The sequence below is a fragment of the Nipponia nippon genome, unplaced genomic scaffold (assembly GCF_047370975.1).
Source record: "Nipponia nippon isolate SJK-2023a ecotype South Korea unplaced genomic scaffold, ASM4737097v1 scaffold_40, whole genome shotgun sequence".
Classification (NCBI taxonomy): domain Eukaryota; kingdom Metazoa; phylum Chordata; class Aves; order Pelecaniformes; family Threskiornithidae; genus Nipponia; species Nipponia nippon.
In genome coordinates this window covers 1,557,454-1,571,556 of record NW_028262359.1, presented here as the reverse complement: position 1 = coordinate 1,571,556, position 14,103 = coordinate 1,557,454, and the positions used below count along the sequence as shown (strand labels likewise).

General features: G+C 45.7%; 1 protein-coding gene across 1 annotated transcript in view; it reads left to right on the top strand.

Moving 5' to 3' along the window:
* DNAI1 (dynein axonemal intermediate chain 1) overlaps nucleotides 1-14,103 on the top strand; it is a 149,723-nt gene that overhangs the window by 90,850 nt on the left and 44,770 nt on the right. The window contains exons 14-17 of the mRNA XM_087777620.1: nucleotides 119-208; nucleotides 4,885-4,972; nucleotides 6,821-6,900; nucleotides 13,521-13,669. Of these exons, the coding sequence (XP_087633746.1) occupies nucleotides 119-208; nucleotides 4,885-4,972; nucleotides 6,821-6,900; nucleotides 13,521-13,669 (407 nt within the window). The remainder of the gene's footprint in view (nucleotides 1-118; nucleotides 209-4,884; nucleotides 4,973-6,820; nucleotides 6,901-13,520; nucleotides 13,670-14,103) is intronic.

Genomic DNA, 14,103 nt, shown 5'->3' with positions numbered 1-14,103 from the left:
GGGGTGGAAACCAGCTGCTCTTTAGGAAGGATTTCAGAAGACTCTGCTGAGGGCACGGGACTATGTCCTGCTAATGCTGAGTTCCCTGTGCTGACTGGGACTGTCGTCTTGTTTTAAGGTCAAGTGGCAGAAGGATGACATGGACAACAATTTGAACTTCTTCTCCGTCTCCTCAGATGGGCGGATTGTTTCATGGACTTTAGTTAAGGTAAACAGTAGGTGTCAACTTCTTTTCCCAGCCAAATTATAACCAATTGCCTCCAAAGTTCAATGATGCATTAGTTTTATTTTTATTTATAATGATCCAGGTTTGAAAAGAAGTGGCAGCAAAAGATTGCAGGGGCAGTCACAGCTGGGTCTGGGGCTCCGTGTTAAACTCTGAAATGAGCAGAACCAGCCTAGTCCTTGCTTGGGACCTAACCTTCATCTTGCCTGCACCTGTAGCACTCCACGAGCCCGAGTACGAGAGATCATTTTCATGCTTGGCAGCTGCAGGAATTCAAGACTGGTCCTTGCTCTGAAACTTTCCTTGTCTCAGGAGGGTCACCCAGAGACAGAGCAGAATAATCTGCTTTCTTCCTCAGCTTCAAGACTCTCACCTCCAAAATGGTCCCCTACAAATTGCAATTCAGAATGGGAGAGGGAAGGTGCAAATTTCTCCCCTTGTGGCCAAAGTAGCACAGAGTAATCTCTCATTTGCAATGGGATGGCAACATGCAATCAGACAGGCAGAGGGTTTCCCTGCGCCATGACATTGCCAGCTCACACCCAAGACAACCTCTGTTAACTCGTTTGCATTCCCTGCCTTTGATCACTTTTTCTTTTGGAGTACGTGCGCTGATAGGAACTTAGCATTAATGTCCCTAAATAACCCTTAGATATATGTCTCTGAATCTCAACATATGTTTTTTCTATTGGCTATTTGATTTTACATTTTGAAGATTTCAAAATCTTTTACTTTAAAAATAATTGAATAGCCCTAAATATGAGTTTGAAGCAGCTGTGCATTATTCCCCAGCAAGCAAAGAAATTTCTTTACATCCTTGGATGCTTATTTTTTCAACCTGTTATACCAAGTTACTCATGGCTTGTCTGTTCTGAAAATTTTAGACCTTGCTGCCATGGGCAGGGATTCATGTCTAACATTATATGTAAATCTTAGTCTCGTGTTCACTTCAGGAGTGGGAGCCTTTTCTAATGAACATGGTAGGCTCATGCAGATGGTATTGGTTATTAAGTTCTTTTTTATAAAATCGTCCAGGTTCACACATGTGGCTTTAGATACAAAAATCCCTCCTGCAAGTGTGTCCCAAGTCCCTCTCCCAAAGGAGTTCTCAGAGCTCCCTAGACAGGGACAGGCTAATATCCCATCCCTCAGCTCCTGTTTTATCCCCTGTATAGAAATGCCCAAAAGGTTTATGTTGAAGTGGGTAATACATGCCCCCAGCTAAACACATCCAATTGAGGTGACTTGCCAGGTGACACCTATCAACTGAGCCCCAGTAACTGAGTGTGCTCAGCCTGCCTCACTTAGGAGGCTAGAAACACTAGGTTAAGCCTCTTACTTGAGAGAAATGCCACAATTTGGACAACCTAAGAGTCCGCAGATGGACTCTGATGGCAACTCACCTGGTAGAGGGTCTTTTGCAACATTTCTGTGATTCACCTGTACTTAACTGTGCTCCTACATCATACACTGTTTTTTTTCTGTCCCTCGAGCGTGTAGATATACCTACTTAAGCATCCTTGGTGTCATTTCTAAGACCTGCATTCGCTTAGCACAAAGTCGTTTCTACTTATTCCTTGCACTTCTGTAATAAACTTGGCCACATCCATGTGAAAAGCACTGTTTTAAGATTTTTTGAGGTGAAGTTACCTCTGAAATTGCCAGTGCTGGTAAGTACTTAGCAGGCAGCGGTGGAAAACAGCAAAGTTTTAGGTGCTGTCTGGTTTCTTTTTTTGGATGGAGATTCAACAGGGAAAGCAAGAAACAGAATGAAAAGGGCATTTTGTTACAATCTGTGGTTTTGTCCCCAGCAAGGAGAAATGGGCAATCTGCTTGAATTCCAGTTTTACAGAAGAGCTATCTCTGGGTTTTATTTAGAATAAAATTGAAGAGACTCCAGAGGTCTTCTATTCTGCAAATCCATAGTGCAAATAGGGACTAAATGAAAGAGAGCTTTGTTAATCTTTTTGACAGGACTATCCAGAAGTAAAGCTTCTTCAAACACTGATAGCTGTTTGACACTTCCAAAGCTAAGAGCAGAAAGTGAATAAATTCATTCTTACTTCCAGCTGGATATTTGGCAAGCCACACTCAAAATTTGGATAGAAGAGTTGTCAAATGTTAGCTAAGGACAGCTGGTCTGCCTTGACCATAGCAGTTGTCTCTGTTAGAAATGGGCACTATCACTTTGGACAGACTTCACGAGATGGCACATGCTTAGGCTATCATCTCGGCTTGGTTTTGGGTCATCACGAAGGTGTAAAACGGCAAGGAAGGATGCAGAACTTCTGCAGCTGGATGACTCTACTCTCCCTCCTTGCGTGCACATGTTGCCTATCAAAAATGAGAGCTGTCAGAGCTACGTCAAGGCATAATTTGGGATGCAGCCTGGCACTGCTTCTCAGGCTGATCCTCAGCAACCCCAGGTTTGATTAGTAGCCATAGTTCACCCTTCCAACGTGACCTAGAGCTAAATTACTGAACAGCTCTGGGCCTCCTTCATCGCTTGAGGCTAATAACAAGTAAAGGGAAACAGGCAGCTGCAAGGCTTAATTCACTAATTCTTACAACGTGCTTTACAATTGTTAGGCAGAAGCAACATATTATTGTTCGGTGTTCCTGGAAGGCCAAACTGTCAACAGTCTGTTTACCCAGAGGAATATGTGAATGGCTCTGGCGACAAACAGCTCCAGGAACAGATGCATTTTCCAGACTGCAAAGTTGGGTACAAAATAAAAGCAGCACGACAGGGAAGTCTGCACAAGTAAGATCCTTTGTGAAGGTGAGAGGCTACAGAAGCCATCCACAGAGGCCTCGGCCAGGTGGAGGTGCTGGGAGGCATCTTCAGAGAAAGCTGCAGAAAGGTGTGTGTTTAGAGAAAAGGTCTCATGTGGTTTGCCTTTTTACTAGAACAGAGAGTAAGTGTGCTAGCGCATATCTGGGCCTGCCCAGAGCACTCGTCTGACCTCTGTTAGACACACCGGGCATATTAACATGATCAGCTGCAGGCAGCTCCAAATCTGCTCTTCAGACCAGACTCATGTGGCCAGCAGCCATGGCTTGGACATGGTAGACACTCTCTGGAGAGCAGGCAGACCTGGGAGCCTGAGCAGAGGCAAGCGCCTGCTCAGCGTGTCCTGACTACGCTCCCAGCAGCCCAGCAGCACTTCTGTTTGGATGGGCAGTGAGTGGCACGTGGAATATGCTCTGTTCCTGGATGCTCTGGACACTACTCTCTCCAATTCTTGCACACGTACACCAGCATGTATGGCCTCTTTCTTAGCATCACTCCTGCCTTTACCCACTGAATCTGACTTGATGTAACCCACGTGCTGCAAAAAGAGTCACTAACAGAAGGCAGGACTCTGCAGGCTGCAGGAGTCTTGTCCTGCTTCTTGCTTGCTCTCTCAGAGAACAGTTACTGCTATCAATAGGCCAGGGCATGTGGGTGTGTGGCAGTGCAAATTAGTGAGAAGGAAGTACATTATTTTATGGGTTTTGACCTTTCTTAATCCTTCTGTAAAATTGTACCCCCAAAATATGATAAAAATGTGTTTCAGAACACTGTCCACCCTGAACTGCAGTACTGAGCAGATGCTCACAAGGTCTTCTCCCACCTTCCCTGACATGCAGATCCCTCGGACTGACTTTGCCAGGCAAAATCTTTTTCCACCTGAGTCCTGCTCTGGGCTTAGAGAAGTTCCAGCTAAAGCTTGATTCAGTGAGCTAAGAAGTTATGTTTTGTTCTCACAGTGCTCCAGTGGGAAATCTGCAGATTCATGAAAACATCCAGTCCTCAGCCCACACTGCTCACTGATTTAATCTTTAGTTCTTTGTTCTTTTTATGAGCCCCAGGGTATTCTTATATTCACAACCAACTCCATTCTGCAGTGGTATTTTTATTCCCAAATCTAGTCTAAGAATGGATATTTGCCCTCTCGTTGTTTCCTCATACTCACCCACATTGTGCCTATTTTCATCTGTCTTCTATCTCCCACCTTGACTGTAAACTCTTTGGGACACAGCCTTTTGCCCTGTATTCATACGGCACCTAGCACAGCAGTGTTGTGGCCTGCAATGAGAGCTCTTTAGAGCTCTGCTGATAACAGCAACATTGGGCACTTTTCCCTTGGGGGAGCTGCTTGCTAGTTGTTGTTATTTGAATCTCAGAGCCCGTGAGGTTTTGAGTATTGGGAACCGAGGCTGCTCTGGGGATAACAAGAAGATGGTAAGATGCAAAGACTGGCAAAGTGGTGAGTTACTGTCCATTAGTGTGGGTTTTAGTTAGCTTCATGATAATATGCAATACTCATCGTAAACCACGCAGCATGATTTCACTTAACACAATGATTTAAGCTGACACGGTCAACCTCCACTCAAAAACGTTGACCCCAAAACCCAAAGCTTTCCCAGTCGGCTGCATGTGTCTGGGTGATGTACCAGTGGCTCTCAGTTCCAGTGCACCAAAGCATCAGTTTTCTGGAGGTTTTACGTAGAACATCATGTGAGCCATTTGCCAACTGCGAGCATGAAACATTAAGCAACTTTTGGACAGCTTTGTAAAATTCCTCTATAAAATTTGCCATTTCAAAGTACTGAATGTCTCTGTATTGTTGCTGTAAAGCCTGTTATTCATGTGGAATCTCCTCTGCCTGCAGAATGAGCTGGTTCATACAGATGTCATCAAGCTGTCAGTAGAGGGAACAACGATGCAGGGGCCACAGGGGCTGCAGCTGCAAACGCTTGGTAGGAGCCCAAGTCCTTGCCATGCTGATTAATTACTGACACAAAGCCTCTAATCAGTCATTCTGGGGAATTAAATTGGGAGTGGGGTGTTGAGATAGGAAGGAGCTAAAGAAGGGTTACACCTCCTTGCTTTCATCATGTAGTAGGGCAAAGTCTGTCTGGAGCAATGGCCACTAATTGAGTCAAGTTTTGCTGCTTACATCTTGCCTTTACTTGCAGAAAAAGATGAACATTAATTTGAGAAATGTCCATTTTACTGGGATATCCCAATGAGAATAAGGCACAGGCATTACCTGTATTTGTCAAAACTAAGTCAGTTTTGTTATTCCTACCAGACGTTGATCTGGACTGGCCAAATCAAGATGAAAAGCAACCTTTGCCCTTTCCTGCGTGCACAGCTCATCCAGCCAGTGGTGGGATGTGCCTCATTGGGTTTTGGCTCTCTAAAAAGCACAGCATCTATTCTGAGCTACTGTGTTAGGCTCCCTCCATACAACGTGGAGACAGTGCAGTCCCTCTAGGCTGAATCCCCTCATCCTGACCATCCTGTGTTTGAGATAGGATGGGATGAGTCAGCTCTGGAGGTCCTGGACTACACAGGGAGCCTTGACGAATTCCCTAATCGTCCTACTGCACCTGCTTTTGGCTGTGAAGCTGTGGCATGGGTTTGGAGAAGGCACTTGCTCTGCATTTAAGTATTGCTGTGTTTCTAGGCTAGTAATTGCTGAACAATTTGTGAGAAGGTTTGCATTGCTACATAGGTTGCAAGAGACCAGCTAAAGCAGTACACTGCAGAAGTCCCAGGGGCTTTGGGATTATTTGTTAGTGTTACTGGGAAATGGATTTTCAAAGACTTGTCTTGAATATTTAACAATCTATTTAAATGTTAAAAATGCAGACAGTATTACAGGGTTGAAACGACCTTAACAATTCCTTTGAGGACTACATTTTGATAACGTTTAAGACATAATGTTTAAGACAGCTGCCTTTGCAGAAAGTTCTCTGTAACTATGTGCTTCTGAGCCTTGTCTGCTTGTTCCTGTTTCTCGTCTGATGATTGCTGTGGGTGTCCCTGCTGGTCAAGAGCCCCAAGTTGCTCTGGCACTCAGCAGATATCCCATCTGAAGGACCAGCTGAAATTTTCTTTCACCACCATGTGAATTGGCTTTTTGGATGATGCTGCATCTGCCTCAGGAGCAGAAGCCAGAAAATTTCAAGGATTCACATCCTGTTGTGGTTGACACTTGTTTTAAACACAGTTCACAATGTTGCTCGATTCAGGGCTTTTGAAGTTAAGGGGATCCTTCTGTGCCTGGCAGAAGATTTCTTCCCAAATCACATCCTTTGCTATTGGCTTTACTGAAGTGAGCCTGCTAAATGGCTTCTGAGCTGAGGATGAAAAGGACATAGGAGGTATGATGTAGTGTTTCCTCTCTGGGCTCTTTTATGCATGGGAAACCATTTATATTTTTGTGAATACTAAACAAACAGAAAAGGTCTGTTCTTCCCCAATAGGAGGCAGGCCTCGTCCTCACGATTCTTGCAGTTGCACCAGGCATTTTAAATTCTTACCAAAGCGAATCCTGGTCCAATCTGTTCTTCCGGTTCCCTTCCAGTCCTTCCAGTTCCCTTTCCCTTTCTCTGTGTTGGCTTTTCAAATTCCAGGTTTTGGGAACAGACACAGCTAGGAAAGTGTTTGCAGAAGGGGTGGCTCTAATTTCTTTTGGGAGCTTATGGCTAACAAATCTCTTCTGAAAACGCTGGCGGTGTGTGTGTACCATAGGCAGGGAGCGTGTGCTGGCCAGATGAACCAATTCTCTGTCTGATAGACCTTTCTTCTGTTAACAGGCTGTGGGACATCGTTTGATTTTCACAAAAAGATAGACTATTTGTTTCTTGTTGGTACTGAAGAGGGAAAGATCTATAAGGTAAGAATGGTATCTTTGTCCCTTGTTTTACATCCCCTGACCCGTGCTTGTCTTTCAGGTTCATCATCTTAACTGTTTGCTCAGGCAGTAACAAAGTACAACTTCAGAGCCTGGTCCTGCCCTCGGATCCCTGTGGCGAGCCTGAGACCAGCACAGAGCCACAGAGGGTTGCAGGGAGCTCTCTGCACAGACCCAATTAAGACTTTATTTTGCAGAAACGTTTTTCATGCAAACTGCATCCCAGAATGCTTTGCAGATTGCAGCTGTGCAAGTGAGGTGCTAACTATGATCAGAGCAGAAGTTAAAAGGCATTGATCCTCTGTCCTCATGGTTATGGGGAAATGGCAGGAAAAATCTCGTCTCTTTTCCTTTGTAGATCTGTTATCCCACGAGCAGTGAGGCTAATGAAGCCTTGTTTCCTATGGATTCGTGTCCCACAGCCCTTCCCTTCCACAATTACACCCCCTTCCCCAGTCTCACTTTCTCCTTGCCCTCCTATCTCCAGTTTCTCACTATCTACTGTAATCCTTCCTCCCTCTGATCACCGCCATGCTCTCCCCCAGCTCAGTGATCCCACCTCCATCCTATAACCCTTGATTCTTGCAGACAGTGCTGGCTACGTCCCCTCCAGTGCCCTGCTGCAGCCTGACGTCTTGGTGCCCAGCACCAGCTGGGAGCTGTCGGCCAGCCAGCTCCAGCCATGTGGTGAGGGCAGCAGCCAAGCTCTGCTTGCCCTTTCCAGGGTTGGGGCACTGCCCAGATGTTTGCATTCTACAGCCATCCCTTCTTATGGAATGTGTGAGACCTTAATATTGCCAAGTCCCATGTACAGCCAGCTTTGACTGAAATTGCCAGTGAGGTGAAAAGTTGTCTGGGAGGAGAGACAAGCAGACAGCAGGACACAGATGCTGTGTTTTCTTAAGGAATCAAGCTAAAATAGGAAGTTTTGAGCTCTGCTGTATTTAGCCTTGAAAATAAAGCCAGTAGCTGCTTACTCATATAACTTTTGTTTGCACAGCATTCCTCTGAGCTGGCTTTGGGGCTTTGTTAATATTGTAGCCACAGCCCTTCAGTGTGTGGGGTGGATCATCAGCAGGAGGCTGACGTGCAGAGCAGATCTATCCAGCCATCCCTAGAGGATGCTGTAAGTTCCTTCCCCATGTCCTGCCTGCAAAAGGGAAATGAAACAGAGAGAAAGAACCCAAAGGAAATTGTATTCTGAAATCAATATCAATCATTTAGGCAAGACAGACTTAACAGATATGTATCCTTTCCAGAGGGATGATGCTGATTGAAATCTCTCCCTCTGCCAAGGCAGTATCTAGGGAGGATTTCTGAGTAATGCTCACTTGTGTTGGACAAGACAGGTGCAGAAGGGAGGCAGGGGAAGTAGGGGGGCTGGACTGCTGGGCGATGGGCAGTGAGGTAGGTGCAATGGCTTTTTGTTTATGCTTTCAGGATACAAAGCATCTATTCAGTCATGGGCAGATGTTCTGAGTTGGCTGGTCGCCCATGGGAGCTGGTAGCCTGGGTATTGTACTCCAAATTGTTTGGGTACTGTTGTGTCTAGTCCTGATCAAAAGACAGTAAGGAACCACATGGTTTAGCCTCCTCTATGCATAGGTGAGTGATGGATGTCAGTGATTATGAGAATGGATGTCAGTGTTAGGTGGAGGCCATCAGTTAAGTTACCCTTCAGGAGAAATGTTCAGACTGGTGTCCTGGTTGAGTTACACAGCAAAGGAAATCCTTTGCGAAGGAGGACTGAACAGGAACAGAATTTGGCAGCATTTGCACTGACAAAGATGTAGGTGTTCCTGCCTTGGATGATCTTCGGTGAAACTAGAACTAGGATGGGGTTTTAACATAACAAGTGATCCCAGCCACGAAGCCATGCAGATATTTGAACCACTTCTTGGGTGGACAAATGCAGAGAGATACTGTTATACAGGATCTTCTCTTTTCTTGGTGCTAAGGCTGATTTCAGGGTTACTGGTAAGCAACAAAACATTCCTGCATTGGTGACCCTTAGTCAAAAGTGGGACCACTCGCACATTGTGCAACACTGCCCTATACAACTCAGGTGTTCCCATGGGTGGGAAGAGGCAATCGTCCATCAAATTGTATGGGCTAACACAGGGAGAAGAAATCTTGTGTCTAGCACAAGCAAGCCTCCATAGTAGCCACAAAAACAGTGCGAAGAGTGCTTGCACCCTTAGCATCCCCCAAGAGTTTGCTACAAGCAGTTTCAAAAGTTTTGGGATTAACTGCTGCTCCAGACATTTCTCAAGCACTACCACGCACCTCCATCACACCCTTTATTGAAACACTGCACGTTTGAGCCCATTACTGGAGCCACCTGTGGACCACCTCCCAGAGCCTTGCTCCGCTCGGGTGGTGAGGACAGTGACAGTCCGGCAGCCGTTTGAGCAGCTCTCGGGTCCTGCGGCTGCACTGAGCCGGAGTGAGCTGCTCGGGTCTCTGTGCTGCACTTACCCTTGCCTCTGCACACTGAGTGAGAGCAGCAGACTCCTCACATGCTATAGGAGTCAGGGATCAAACATGGGCTACTCTCCACATGGGCCGAATTTTAGATTATTTATTAAATAAATTGAGAAGTGAATTTCATAGAGGCATTTTTTTCAGAGACCAGGCATGCCCACGAATAGCATGATAATATGTTAATTCTTTAGCTGCAGAACAATTACAGTGAATTTTTAAAAATGGCTTAGTTAATAGTGTTTCTGAAGCCAAGAAATCATTATCTTAATTACACACAGACCTATCTATTGCCCTTTTACATAGAGGACAAACTGTTTCTGCATTAATATGATTCTGTAATGCGAAACTGCCTCTTTGCTTATCTTATTTGCTGTTTAGGAATTGTTCAGCTTTGGTATCAAAAAGTATGGTCTCTGAGATTTATATTGAAACATTATTGTGGCTTCAACTCTTCAGTCAGAATTACTTCTTAATAAACAGGGCTTCAACAGAAAAAATGTGATGAGATTTGAACATATCCATGTAAGAGCGTTTTTTTCAGTTTTAGGCAGTTCACTTGAGAGTGTAACGAATATAATAAAACTCAGTGCAAGACTGTCTAGAAGGAAAAGGTGACTCTAATTTTACACAAAACTCATTTCACTCATACTCATTCTCTCATACTAAGCACCAAGACATTTGTATCTGTGTGGTCAGGAGAGGATTTCTTGTGGTTATACAGGTGACAAAGGATGCTGGCTGTTGAGTCCTTATCACATCTCTTGGGTTTTCCTTGAATGGTGACGACAAACTGGTTTCTGGACAGGCTCTGACTTCCAGTGACCCTTTAGTAATGGAGAGATCATTTGCCTCAGTGTCTAGTCTTGCTTTGTCTTAGGCAAAGTTGTTTTCCTTGTCTGGATATTTTGTGGCTTGAGTTCTGTTCCTTGTCTTCTCTGCCACCTTATCTTTGGGGCTTCTATTTGTTCTGTCCAGTTATCTTGTCACTTGACTGACTGCATTTGCCATCAATTAACACAGGGTCTTTCTTTTACCATTTCCCGTTGTTTCTCCAGATGCATTCGCATGCCTGTTTCCATTCATAAGCCTTTCTACAAATCTTAGTATTTCTGTTACAGACCTCTACAATAAGGCACTGAGCAAAAACCAAGGAGACCCTCTGGTGTTGCTGGTAAGAGCTGTCCACAGCAACACGGCACACGCTTCTGTCAGTGTTTTCTGAAGAGCAGCTGGGTGTCCTGATCTGCCTGGCACTGCCAGTGTTGGGCAGTACTGCTTCTGTTGCCAGATACAAACCTCCTCTGAAAAAGATTATTTTTTGGATTTCTATATTGCTTGGAGTCTCAGTGTTTCTGTTGTTAGTGAACTAAAGAAACCCTCTACATTATAAGGACGCTAATAACCATCCATTCACCATGGATGCGGAGGAGTTTTGTGTCAGGCTAACGTCTAGCGTAAACTGAAGTGCTGCTAATGAAGATTATTCATAAGTTTTGTGTCCTTGGAGTTCTCCTTTCCTCCCAGTATTCCTCCCCTATGTTTTGTAGCCCTGTCACCAGTCATCTTCATACTGGTTTCCTATATTGCCACAAACACGTACTTGCTTTCCTGTCTCATCATAAAAATACCATTTACTATTCACACACATCTACCACCATTTAAATAGGAGAAAAACACTCTCAGCAAACTGGAGCAGTGCTCTAGAAGATCAGACAGGCTGCACAAATGCCTGCTCCCTGAATCTACTCATCCTCTTCAAAGCTGTCTTGTCAGGAGTTAGGCGTCACATTTTCCAGTGGTTTTGTTTTCATCCTGATATGTGTCTAATAACTGTAGGGTTTTAAAGTTAATAGTAGGGGAAGACTTTGCCAGCAGTTCTAGTTAGAAACTCTATTATTCGTTAAAGTCATACTTCTTTCTGAGCTTTTTCTCAAGTTTGTGGTGTTTCTTCAAAACGCATCTTGGGAAGAGCATGGCCCTGTCTCGCACATCAGGGATGATACCAAAGGTTGGGGTGCACACAGTGTGGGGCTGGCAGGCACTGCCAGAGCAGGGTGTGAGGCTTTAGCCTAAAGCAGGCACGCAGGGTTCCTTTCTCACAAGGGACACAGCAGATATCTGCCCTACAGAACAGTTTTTGCTGATGGATGTAACAGGGAAACCATAGATCTCTTTCCTGTCAGGGCCTGGGTCTCAGCTCTGGGCCAGACTTGCAGACTGCAAAGCCAGTGCTGTGGATCAGCAAATCCCAGAGCATGACGGGCCTCCCGTACTAGTGCCTGGAGACCTGCACTGATCAAGGGCTCAGCCCCAACAAGGCTTTAAACACAGAGTGCTGAATGTTACCGTTCTGTTGAATGCAGACAAACCTGGTTTGGTTCTCACTCTTCAAAGTCCTCAAGTATTAGGGACCTTCAACCACATACTTGGAAGGACAGATGGATAAAGCAGCTTCTCTCTGGTTAATTACTTGTGACCCATTCGGTCTGTTCCCAGCAAAGTGACTTTCAAAACAAGCCAAGTACCAATTTTCCTGGTGGCTGAACATTAGGAATTATGAAGTAAAGTTATGAAACATGCTATTAAAGGAGATTTCAGTCCCATAATTACACACAGGGACAGTAACTCAGAGACAGAGTATGCACCAAACTATTAGCAAGCTATAGACGCTGTCAGTAAATCTGTGGGACATGACCACTTTCTGGTTTCCATTTCCTACTACAGCAAGCCTCCCAGGGATGCGGGTGCTGCTGCTGCGTGAATAGTTTAGCACCCTCAATCCAGTACCTGCACCAGTGCACAAGGGCATCAGAAGAAAACAGGTCTGAGTACCCAGACAGTGAGTGTCATGTGTAATAAACAGTTCAGCCTTATGATTAGTCAGAGCTTTGGTTTGCAAGAATTAAATTCATGTAACACTTCAGCAATCCTGCTGCTCGGGCAGACGATGTGTTGCTGCGTTCATTAGGGAGTAATGAAAGGTGCTGAAAAGTCCTTGTAGAGACCGTACTGAGGCAGACCGACAGAAAATCCTGAAACCAACCCCAACCTGCTGTGTGGATACAGCTTGTGTGTGAGAAAACAACCAAGAGGACATTACTTGTGAGATGAGGTTGTTGTTGCTAACGAAGGAAGCCTCCAGTTCCCTCGGAGGGGAGCAGGTTTGGGGAGGATAACCTCATTTTTTCTGTGTACACAGAACTGACAGGATCTGGATTGAGTCCCATATTCTGCTCATGCAGACAAGCAGATTGTAATTTCTCCCCTCCTTCATGAGCTCATACACAAAGTCACTTTTCCAAGGCTCCCAAATATTTCCCAGCTCTTGCACACACCCTACATTTTGCCACTCAGCAGCACCTGCGTCTGTGATGCTGCTGGCCTGACCGTCGCATGCATGTGCAGAGTTTGCCCAGTTCACAGGCTGCTGTTGGCTGGGGTACAGGGTGGGCCACCTGCCTGTCGGGGACATGCCCGAGTGCTGGCCCACCTCTTGTGGTTCTCACGCCCCTCTGGGAAGTCACGAGTGGCACAAGAGAAAGAGCTGCAGAGCTGTGCGATGGGGCAGGCTTTCAGAGCCGGCTGCCGCAGGGTGATGGCAGGGAAAGGACTTCTGGCATGTTCTCAAAATCCTTAGAGCTAAAGGGTCTGATAGGTCATTCTTGTGCTGAGAGCACCGTTACTGGAGGTTTTAATTGTGACACTTCAAATGCACACGGTGCCATGTGCTCCTGAGCAACACAAGAGCCATTTTCCCTGCCTTTCCCACGAGCCTTTTACAGAGGCACAGCAGGAGCCCAGGCTGGCAGCAAGGCGATGGAGCTCCTGCAGTGGAGAATGGGCTCTGGGGCCTGGCTCTGGCTGTAAATCCAACCAGACAACTTCAGTTCCTACCTCTGCGTATTTCAGAGGGGAGCTCTGTGTTGCCTGCAAGCGGGGTGAAACAGCATATGCGAAATTATTTCATTTCTGTAGCACTCTGCGTACCAGCCACCTCTTCCCAGCCAGCCCAGAAGAGCCTGGGAGGCCACACAAGTATTCAGAGGCATCTTTCTGCAGGAATATGAGCTCCAGAAGAAGGTCTAGCTCTGATTACTGAGTAGTTCTTTCCATTGCAGTGTTCAAAATGCTATTCAAGCCAGTTTCTGGATGTGTTTGAAGCCCATCACATGGCCGTGGACTCAGTCAGCTGGAATCCTTACCACTTGAAAGTCTTCATTTCCTGCAGCTCTGACTGGACAGTCAAGATCTGGGATCACACCATCAAGTAGGTCCTGCTGGGTCCTGGCGCGGGTGGGGAGGTTCAGCCTGATATGCCAGCTGCCCGTGTCGACTCTGCTCATACCTCAGTCTCAGTTTCCCTCTTAGGTGTTGATATTACTAATTGCTCTGTCATCTCTGTTCTTGAGGCTGACGACTCAGATTTGTACTCCCCAGGTACAAGGTATAAGATTTAGCATCGGCTGCCCCAGGAACTTGCCAAGCAGTGCAGCTCAGCACAAAGCTTGACTGCTTCACTTTGGACCTGGCTTTCTTCAGGCAGGACCTACTGTGGCAGGGTTATTCTTCTGGAGCAATGCTATAGAGAAATGTCAGGGGCTGGCTTATGGCCTCAGGGGCCAGACACCTCCTAAGAGCCAGAGAGGAATAAAAAGAATTGGAATATTTCAAAATACATAATGAAGTTCAGGGTTAGTGGTT